This window comes from Salvelinus sp. IW2-2015, linkage group LG6.1 (genome assembly GCF_002910315.2).
Source record: "Salvelinus sp. IW2-2015 linkage group LG6.1, ASM291031v2, whole genome shotgun sequence".
Taxonomy (NCBI): domain Eukaryota; kingdom Metazoa; phylum Chordata; class Actinopteri; order Salmoniformes; family Salmonidae; genus Salvelinus; species Salvelinus sp. IW2-2015.
The window spans coordinates 20,753,567-20,764,658 of NC_036845.1; the positions used below are offsets into that span (position 1 = coordinate 20,753,567).

General features: G+C 41.3%; 1 protein-coding gene across 1 annotated transcript; it reads right to left on the minus strand.

Moving 5' to 3' along the window:
* Nucleotides 1-3,365: 3,365 nt before the first annotated feature.
* prdm13 (PR domain containing 13) lies at nt 3,366-10,130 on the minus strand. The gene is given in 4 exon segments (XM_023989379.2): nt 3,366-5,593; nt 7,875-7,995; nt 8,116-8,247; nt 9,733-10,130. Coding segments are annotated over 4 exon segments (1,896 nt in total). The 5' UTR covers nt 9,907-10,130; the 3' UTR covers nt 3,366-4,124.
* Nucleotides 10,131-11,092: the final 962 nt, after the last annotated feature.

Genomic DNA, 11,092 nt, shown 5'->3' on the forward strand with positions numbered 1-11,092 from the left:
AGAGGTCTTCTGTGAATAAAGTGAAGCGGAAGGGCCAAAAATGATCTAATGATGCACTTTGGCTGCTCAATGCAGGTAGGCTATCTGTCTGACTGACTGACGATAACTTCAGAACGAAGTTCACTAGTCCTACAAATACAAAGTTGCCAAAGTCTTTGCAATTGTACAAACAAATGAAGGATAAAATGATGTTTCAAATGAAAACCGAGATGACTGCATTAAAATATACATAGACTACATGGACCTATATAGGCTATTTAAATCATATTGAAATCAATTTCATGTTCAATCAATTGAGTTCTATTTTGTGACTAGGCTACTGTCCATTTTTTGGTGTTTCATGATGTGTGACAACGTACGCAGTGATGTGCCCGATCTGTTATTCAGTACATTATTATTGGGTAGGCATAATCAATCAATCAATCAAATGTATTTATAAAGTCCTTTTTACATCAGCATTTCGCAAAAAGTTCTCATACAGAAACCAAGCATCAAACCTCAGAGAGCAAGCAATGCAGATGTAGAGGCACGGCGGCCAGGAAAAACTCCCTAGAAAGGCTGGAACCTTGGAAGAAACCTAGAGAGGAACCAGGCTCTGAGGGGTGGCCAGTCCTCTTCTGGCTGTGCCTGGTGGAGATAAGAGTACATGGCCTTTAAGGCCAGATAGTCCTTCAAGATGTTCAAACGTTGATCGATGACCAGCAGGGTCAAATAATAATCACAATGGTTATAGTGAGTGCAACAGGTCAGCACCTCTGGAGTAAATTTCAGTTGGCTTTTCATAGCCGAGTATTTAGAGGTCGAGACAGCAGATGAGCGAGGGGGAGGGGGGGGGGGGGCAAACAGCAAGTCCGGACAGGGTAGCACGACCGGTGACCAGATCAGGGTTCCATACCCGCAGGCAGACAGCAAAACTGGATCAGCAGCACAACAAGGTAGCATGTCCCGTGAACAGGTCAGGGTTTCATAACCACAGGCAGAACCGCAGAAACTGGATCAGCAGAACGACCCAATAGTGTGCAACTTCAGCCCGCAATTCGGGCGTTCCTGCATTGTGGGAATTCCTGCATCTGCAGGAACATCTGCAGGAACACATCTTCCCTGGGGGGAAAAGGACACTGTCTTCCGGTCGCCCGCCTCCCGCTAGCACAGCAGGCAGGAGGCTGGAGCGACACCATGTGCTAGCTGGCTAGCTAGAGTTGTTACCGACACCGTGTCGTCCCGCCTGCTGTGTGCTGGAGAAAACCGTGCCAGGTGGGGGGTGAAGGACAATGTCTACCGGTCACCCCCAACTCCCGCTTGCACAGCAGGTGGAGGCTGGGGTGAAATTGTGTTTAGCTAACTAGCCAGCTTGCTAGTTAGGGACACCCTGTACCTACTGTGTACCGGACTAGTTGACTAAGCTAGCACAAATGTCCTTCGTCTCTCCTGCCGAAAACCTGCCCTTGCCATCGTTAACAGAACTGCGGAAAACAGTTCCGACCAGGCAGAGACAAAGGACACTGTCTACCGGTGTAAAGCTAGCTAGCTACCATGATCACCACCGCCCCTTCTTCTGTGGGGTTTATCAGCGGCTGCATCCAACATTATTGTGCATTAACGCCACCTACTGCACAGGAGTACCCCCACCTGTCCTAGCTAGACCAATAGAACCATACATTCCTGTAGATGCAGGAATGCCCACATGCAGAAACGCCCTGAATAGCTGGCAGCAATTGCACCCTTCTAGCACAGCCAGGAGTCATCAGGTCAGGTAGTCCTGAGGCATGGTAAAGGTCCTAAAGGTCCTCTGTGAGGGGGGGGGGGGGGGGGTTAAGGGAGCATATCCTAAAGATAACACAGGACACCAGATAAGACAGGAGAATCAGGCCTACACCAGATATGACATAATGATAAGCACCTCAATAGCCTATTTGCAGCCATAGGTGGTAATATCTCTCTAGGAGCTGATCCGTCGTCAGTATTGTGGAATAGTTATAATGTTGAGGTTTCAATGGAGAAAGCTGATTTGAGAACAGCGCTGCTTTTCTTTCGATTCTATCAGTATCGACTCTAGCGACGCACTTGGCGAACCTTCTCTCTGCATGCTTGTTTGGGAAACGCTTAAAAAGTTGGCTGTAAATAGTTATTAATCTGGTATGATCATCATAATGCTTAAATTACATCGCAACTAGTAAACGAGACCCAGAGCCCTTTAGCAAAGGAAAAGGTAGACAGCGCGAGTCGTTAAAAAGTCTGATAGGCTTTTGTTTCAAACTGGGAAAACCAAATAAGGGGTTTGTTTTATAGATTTTTTAATGCGTGTTATTAATTTTATACTATTTTAGAACTATCTGCGTCTCAAATGCATCAATATTTTTGTTCTTAAAACCTTTTCTGGATCTCACCTTTTACCCAAATTAACGTATTTTGCCCATTTAAATGTTCCTTTTACAACAGGCCATAAATCTGACCTCCTGTTATTTTAAGATTATATCTGCTCTTTCCATGGAACAAGACACGTTCCGAAAATGTACTTTTACGCACAATGTAGGAAGGAACCATTTTCACTGCACGGTTAAAACTGTTCGTTATCTCTATATCGAAAGTTGACATTATTTCGTGAATAGTGCATGTTGTCGAAGGTTTAGCTCTCTATCAAGATTGAGGTTGATTTCATTTCATTTCATTTCCAGGCAGCCATTTCAGCACACATTCGTATACATTCATGAATGTGTTGGAAACGGACCATGTTTATTAATTTTCCTAATTTAAATTTCGATTTTTTTATCAATTTAATTTTAATAAAATGTATCCAGTATATATCTAGAAGCCTACTTGTTGCAGACCCCACATGTTTTTGTTTGTTTTCAATTTAACATGGATTTTGTTGAATCTCTTACTTGTTGGATCAGATAATTGGTTGAAGACCATTTTGATGATGATGATGATGATAACCTCTTTAACCAAATATAATATTGTGTTTACAAATGTAAGAACCCAGTAGGCCTACTTATAAACGCCCCACCGCTCGTCGACTAGCCAATCATTCTTCTTAATGGCTACACCATGCCCTACAGTGGTGAGATATAGTGCAGGTTTACTGTAATGCGCACAGCCAGGCGTTTCGTCTGGGTGCGATTGCGTCCTCTGAGGAATTGAGGACACCCCAATTGAAAAACAAGAACAGGAAATATAGAGACTAACATCCTGATGATAACCCTGTCTACAATGTAGGCCTACAAGTGGAATATCGGATTATTCATTAGTGCACTAACCATGGTAGTTAAAAGTGAGGGGAATTTTGTTTCTGTGCATTAGATAGCCTAATAAACAAGTAGGCTTTAGAGTAGACTATATTTTTGAATCAAGCAAGTTACAAACAATTTCAAAGTTTTAAATTACATTTATTAAAAAGGAACAACTCAGTGAACAAGAGGAAAATATTGTCAATATACAATATCACTTATGAACAAACGTACAACACTTTTTCACTGAACAGTGAAATATCATATTCTTACATTTGTACATGATGCTTTTTAAATCAGATGTTATTTTCTACTATAAACAAGATCCTTAAATAATGGATTGGTACTAACTGCTATAAATATTTGCCGTCCTTCTCAACTTTGTCCTAAAACAATTAAATGCCCTCGCAAGAAAGTGCAACATTTAAGTTATTGTAATTCAAATGGATGAAAAAATAGCAGTAAGTGTGATATTCAGTGTTTAAACACTTGACCTACATGGCTTGACAATGAATTGTTCATAACTGTTTTAAAGTGCAGCCGGCCTCTATTTGGGAAACATATTGGCTACCAATTAGCATATAAACAAAGAAATGCATTATCATCAGCTGTGATATTATACAATTCTGAAATCATACTGCCTATACTTTGTTCCATCTGAAACGAATAGACATTGTTGTAAAAGAAAAGGCTGTAATTTGAAACTTGTCTAGTCCTAATCTGATTTTTTTTAAATAAAAAACAATTACATTTTCAATAACTTTAAAACATACATAAATAACTTTCGTTCCTTGGGGAAAACATAAATTACACAGAAATCTGTACAGGTAACCTGTAACCATTTCACAAAACATTGTGCCGTCTTTGCCATAGCCCCTATATGTGTCAAAATCTCAATTAATCATCTATTTTACTGGATTCTTGGTCGCTCTGATCATCGGTGAAGCATACATCTACGTCACTGTCATTGTCGCTCTTTTGCTCTTGATCCTCGAATATGCCCTCGGTTTTGTCCTCAGCTTTTTTTATTGTTTGTCCAGGGTGCCTTGATTTGACATGACGCTCCAAATCCCTCCGGCGCACCAGTACCTTGCCACAGAACTCGCACCTGTACGGYGTGTTCCCCTCCGCGTGSAGACGGATGTGCTTATTCAGGTTGCTGGGGTCACCGAAGGGCCGAAAACAAACTTTGCACTTCAYTGGTTTGTACCCTGTGTGAGTTCTCATGTGYATCTTGAGTCCGTATTTRCGAGAGTACAGTTTACCACAGTAAAGACATAAGTGTCCCTTTTTGYGCTTCCCTGAGCCTGTGTTAGCAGTGGGCAWYGAGTCGAGCCTYGRTCGGTTCTTTTCYACGGCTATTTCAGACAACTGTTGAGTGTGCATGGCTATCTCCCTGTCAATGTTGGTTATTGAACRCAGGTCTTGGTTGAGTGCAGGTGCGCCAAAGTAGGACATWGWCTCCGGGTATTTTAGGAGATTGCTAAAATGGAATTTCAGTGGGTAGTAMGGTGAACTATAAAGCAGCTCGCCATTGTACACGGTGAATGGCATGAGGGGGATATTGCAATCTCCATTATATGGCTTGACGCCATCYAACTGAGGCAGAGAAAACCTCTCAAWWTGGAATCCAGAGGACATCTGAGAYTAYCGCGAGGGGGACAGTCCAGAGTMCATRCGGCTCTCCACGTGCTTGAAAGCCGATGTCTCCTCYAAATTAGGTATTAACGGAAAACCCCTGACGGCGTTTGCGCACGGGACCACGGGAGATATGGAATCTAATGGATGGACGCACTTGGAGGGATGGCTTCCGGTRAAAGGTTCATTCAAGGCTCGCGTRGATTTCATGTTCCCCAGGAGTTTGCTGAAGCCTAGTCCATTATGCTTCCCATTAGTTTCCTCTRTGTAGACGTCAGCCGRGGGGACCTTGGATTGGCCCATGGGCTTGAATGCAGAGCGCACGCCTGGGTGGAACCCCATGTTGCTCAACATTGAAGACGTTGCGCCAAGGCCCATGAGATGTCCGTGGTTTCTGGCCGAGGTAACGCTCATGTCAAGTGCTCTGTCCTGCTCCTCAGAGCTGGGTTTCTTTGCTACCCCCGCTTTGTTGAGGAAGGGTGAGGAAGACACGGTCCGTCTGACAGAGTCTGAGATGGAGGTGTTGTGGCCGTTCCTGGGCGAGGCGGAGGTGTAGGGAATGTCCCCGGATTTGGGTGACCTGCTGAAGCTGTCTGTGCTCCTGGCCTGCTCGCTGTTCACAAAGCTCCGCCCGTTGCTCAGAGCGCAGTGGAAATGGACGTGGGCCTTGAGTGTGTTGGGATATTTAAATATTCTCCAGCAGTACCAGCAAATGTAGCGTTCTTCACCTGTAGAGAAGCAGAGAGACATGAGGTTATATCGATGGGTCTCCATACTCCTGAATCTCCCCTCTTCTGTCAATAAAGCACTTTCAATCTTGAACATTTGTGTTACTACACATTTCTATCTATTGCTTTGTGAGTGTAGAAGCCTATTATTGGGTGCTTTATGACTGATGTGCCATCTGCAGATGCTCCCAGTGGCCTACTAGAGTAACCTCAAACGGTACTGTTATTTTGTGCCACATGCACGCACATCTTTACCGTTTCTTATTTAAATGTTTTGGGTAAATCCCCTTGAGATGAATCTACTCGTTTCCAATGGGATTCATGTTTTGAATAGGCGACAGAGTATATTAACCCTATCCACCTCATCAAACGTGAGCAATGACACAAGTTGAACAATGGGAGGTCAATTATATAGATGTAATGATTTTGTAATCCTTATAGGGCTGTTGTTTATCATCGCCATCAAAAGAGCAAACGCCCCGTCCAATCTGTCGCTCCGAAACCAATACGTTGAATAGYGGGACTTTCTCTGTGCTCTTTCCCGTAGAAGTGACAGCAGCTGTTGCTTGAAATCGCAAATCGCCATAGACAATAAGGCTGGCCCATCTGTTAACGCCAAATAATAGAACGCGTATGTCAAGGAGCGCCCGGTGTATTGGACGGAGAGCAGCAGAAAGTGCTTCGCCACAAATCAGGGCAATAAACATCCCGCATAAAAGTTAGCATTCATTAGGCAACAATACCGTATGTAGCAAGCTAATTTACCGTAAAGCACCTTTTTTTGAATTCATTTGCTTTTGAGTACATGAATATTAATGAGGCGATGACATTTGTTAACCTCTGTCCCCCTATGAATTACTATCGTCTGCTTTGATGATTGTTAAAACACGCCTATCCCTGCTTTTAAATTGCGGGTTTATTCCATGTGCCTGTCACTGTAATTAGTGTAACAGTCGAATATAATTTTGGTAGGCTATATCTTGAAAATGATTGTCAGGCCCTCCATTTATCATGCCCAATTCATCTCAGACAGAGTAATTACTCTTAGAAAAAAATATTATTGATAGATCCAAATAGGGTTCTATTGCTTGCTTCATATATGGCACCCCTAAAGGTTCTATATAGAATCCTTTAAGGGTGCCATATATGCAGCAACCATGGAACCCTTTTTCGTTCTATCCAAAACCTTTTTTTTCTAAGAGTACATTTTAACTTTTTAATGTAGATCGGTATTGGTATTTGGTATTTTATTAGGATCCCCATTATCTGTTGCAAAAGCAGCAGGTACTCTTCCTGGGGTTCACACAAAACATGACACATAATACAGAATGAAATCGCAAATCTGTGAAAGAATTTAGACTAGGCATTATAATTTAATCTAAACACAGTTATTGTATTTTCCTGAGTTGGCGGCATCCGTTAGGTGTAATCTGATTAAAACCGGATTATTTTGCTGGTGATCATATGATTAGGCTTTAATTTGACAAGCCATGGCATCGATGCCACTGTTTGAATATCCAGATAATATTTTTGGGGGGGGGAAAGTTATTATTATTATTATTGTTATTTTCTGTTTATTACACTAGCACAACGAAGCCTAGTAGGTGGTGTTTAGGCCTATTGCTGGCTGTTTTACACATTTTTATTTTATCATTGAATTGTTTAACATGAAATTCTGTCAAGCCTATTTAGTTAACAAGACCATTTCACTTTTTCATGTAAATAAAACCATCAAATTAACCCGGAATCGAAATGTATCCTCTGGGGATGCACATTTGTCAACCGTGAAAATATAGGCCTACAACCTTTCCACAGAAATTGATTATAATAGCTGGACGCCAAGGTTTGGACAGTCACTTAACTGTGCAATGATGGAACTCACAAAATGTCAATGCCAGTAAGCAGCATCATCAGGTCTATACTGTAGTCTAATCCATTTCTATTAAAACGTTTGTTTGGACAATAGCACAGTTGTTAGAGCGTTGGGCCAGTAACCGAAAGGTTGCTAGATGGAATCGCCCGAGCTGACAAGGTAAAAATCTGTCGTTCTGCCCCTGAACAAGGCAAGTTAGCCCATTGTTCGTAGGCCGTCATTGTAAATAAGAATTTGTTCCTAACTGACTTGCCTCGTTAAATAAAAAATAAATAATGATACATGTGGATTTCGATCATGCGTGTTGAACTAGCCGGCAAAACAAATATCCATGATGTATTTTGGGCTACTTCTTTCATCGTTCTGTATGGTTACATTACAGGGTCATTCTACAGTGTTCTTACCTACCTTTCTCGTCGTGTGTTGGAGTGGCAGTGGTAGGGATGTCGTACCACTGAGCCAGAGTGTTGGAGTACCACACACTCAGCTCCTCGCCTGCTGGGATCTCCGTCAGCACACGATAGAAAATCTAACGTAAAAGAGCAACGTTAGATACATGCAACTAACTGTTTGAGCTTGAGTTTTTTAAAATATTTTTTTATCAAACGACTTGAGCTTTGTGCATTTTCAAATAAAGCACAGTACTGACCTGCCCACTAGGTAGATCTGAGACAGCCTCCAAGTTCTGTTCTTGACTGTTTCTGGCCGCCCGGATACACCCAATCCAGTCTGGCACAGGGCAACCTGATTCATCCACGATTTCCCCCCTCAGCAGCCGAATCTAGATACACCAACATGGATGGTTCAACGTTAGAAATGATGCTACTAAGGCCTAACATTCGATAAAATCACAGCTCGCTAAAAGGCCGGCAGCCGCAGTTTATAATAGTTTATGAATAAATCATAAACAGAGTTTCATATTTGATATTGTGACGTCACGCTTGACTGCAATTGGAGAGAAAAAAAAGCTTTGTTTCTTTTCGTATAGGCTTAGCACAGTCAAGGCTTTAGTTTTAGAAATATTGGTTTATTAAATAGTGAATGAATTGTTTGTTGTTATTATGCCCAATGGCTAAATGATAGGCTATAGCCTACCTTGAGGTGTGCCAATGCGTTTAATGCGTCTTTATCCGCTATGTTAACCAGCGGTGATAATTTACCAGGGAGAATGACACATAATTGAGTTGATATGGGAAACGAATTTGAGAAGTGTCAAAGGGTTTCTAAACTGTTCAAGCAAATTAAAGATTGAAGCGTGACATTTGACACGGAGATTGCACCTGATGCATCACATGAAGCCCAGGGCGATGCATTTAGCCGCATCAATCACGAACGACGACAGCAGGGTGTAGGCCTATTCCTATATTTATAATGCAGTTATAATGTAGGGTACTTATCTATTGGTTTGTTAAGGACCATAAARTCACCAATAAACAATTAGCCTGTATAAAAAAAATGATGTTAAATTAATGAATAAACATTAAATGAAAATAGAAATAGCCTCCATTTCTGGTAGTTCCATATTGTATTAATAACAATATGTTGCAGGAATGTTATTTTAGATGTTCTATACATTTCTATAGGCTATATTTGAGCATTTCTTATCCATATTCTTATTCTATACCTCGAGGCTGCGGTCTATGCCTTAGCATCTTTCCATGGCCGGAGTGCATAAAAATTAAATTGTTCATTTGAATAACTTGCCTACTAGCCTGTGAAATTTAAAGTGGYCGAGGAAATGAAATCTCACATAGCACCCCAGGTCGCCCTATTAGGGCGGTTAAGTAAAGGCACAGAGTGACAAGTCGTCCCACTAATATTACTAAATTATTTCCAACCTGACAGCGCGAACCAATTAATAACCAAAAGCCCAACGAACTTTGACAGGTCTGGTTCAAAATGTTTTTAAAAAGATCACTGTGTCTCCTTTACCTGCCCTGATAATTAAATGTAGGCCATTAAGAAAGAAAATAATGTTTTCGAAATTCATCCATTATTCATATCAGTCTTATACATAAATAATAATATGAGTATTAATATAGGCCTTAAAGTGATAATGATTATAATGGAATGATTTGTCATTCAAATAGGATCATCTTTATTAGAATGCCACTGTAGACAATTTTTTCTTCCGTTAGTTTGTAATTCAATTCGGAAGCCTGCAAAAATCATCCTACAAAAGCAGAATTGTAAAAAAACGAATTTTTGAAGATAGAAAAAATTAGGAATAAATAATATTTAATGACATAATAAAAACTGTGCTTACCTTTCTCTTGGTTACGACCTCTTTGCGATCAGTAACGTATTTCCCTAGTTTGAAGATGCCCGGCACCGGTCCTATCCGCAGGCCGGCCGGGATGCTGCAGTCTGCAAACACACTGATAGTGGATGCCCGAGTTGCTTGCATGACTGGCTCTCCGTGCAGTGGTTTGAGAACCATGAAGACCACGCAGTGACTGATTGAGACAAGAAGGAGTCACAGAGATGAGGACAGGCCAATCTCCGCCCGCAAAGTGATGCGGTGGCGTATGTGATCCGGCTTTTCTAATGGAGCAGCAAGGTACCCCCTCCACACATTAACGCGCAAGGGCGAGCAGTATGCGCGCGGTGTGAGAGAGTTTGGCTCTTTCGGCAGCTGTGGGGAGAAAACGGGCTGAGATGGTCACATGGAGACTTTCCCTCACCCTTGCACATAATGAATTGCTCCAAAAACGGTCAGGAGACAATGGGCCAGGCGACCTTCCCATCCCCAAAATCCAATTTGTCAAGGGCAGAGAAAAAAGAGTGCAGAATCAAAGGTCTGGAGCTACCATTAATCCTCAGCATGTGGCTTTGTACCCCAGACAGCTCCGATATTTTAACTGACAAATCCACTGTATAATTTCTCCATAAATTCTCCCCTTTTTATTGTTCRTTTACAAACCAGTTTTTGGAAATCAGTCACTACTTTAAATCTACTTGGTTGCGTTATTTTGGGTTTATATACTTCAAAGCTCTTTATTATCTCCGTTTGGCTGCATTGTGTGTCCCMAGTTTAACAAAAGGAGCAGGAATGCTTGGAAGACTTGTTAACTTCTATTGACTCCCGGCGTGTGTCGGGTTGAGATCGGGCAGGTACCAGAACCACCAGYAAAATAGCAACAGCTTTCAAAATAACCACCATCTTATCATTTCACACTTGTGGTTTTTCTTGTCACGAATTCAATCTAGACGTTTTCATTCAGCTGTGACATGGCACAACACAGACCTTCAAAACTTTGAGTTTAAGTTGCCACGGTTTGAGTTTTGATCATAAATGTCATCCAATTATTTATTTCAAATAAATCTTATTTTAGGATGATTTAAGTTTTTTTTATTCATCCTTTATTTAAGCAGGGAAGTGACGTTGAGACTGGCATCTCTTTTTCAAGTGAGCCCTGATATTTTAAGAGCATATTTTATATTATACATTATTATATCATAATGTATATGTTATAAAATTCAATTTTGTTTTCTTTTTATTGATACATTCAAATACGAATCAATACATTAGGCAATAAACCATTTCATTTATGCTGTGTTTTTGTTAGGCTACTATTTGTATTAGATTACTGACTATTGGATGCTCAAATCCTCAGAATGAACTT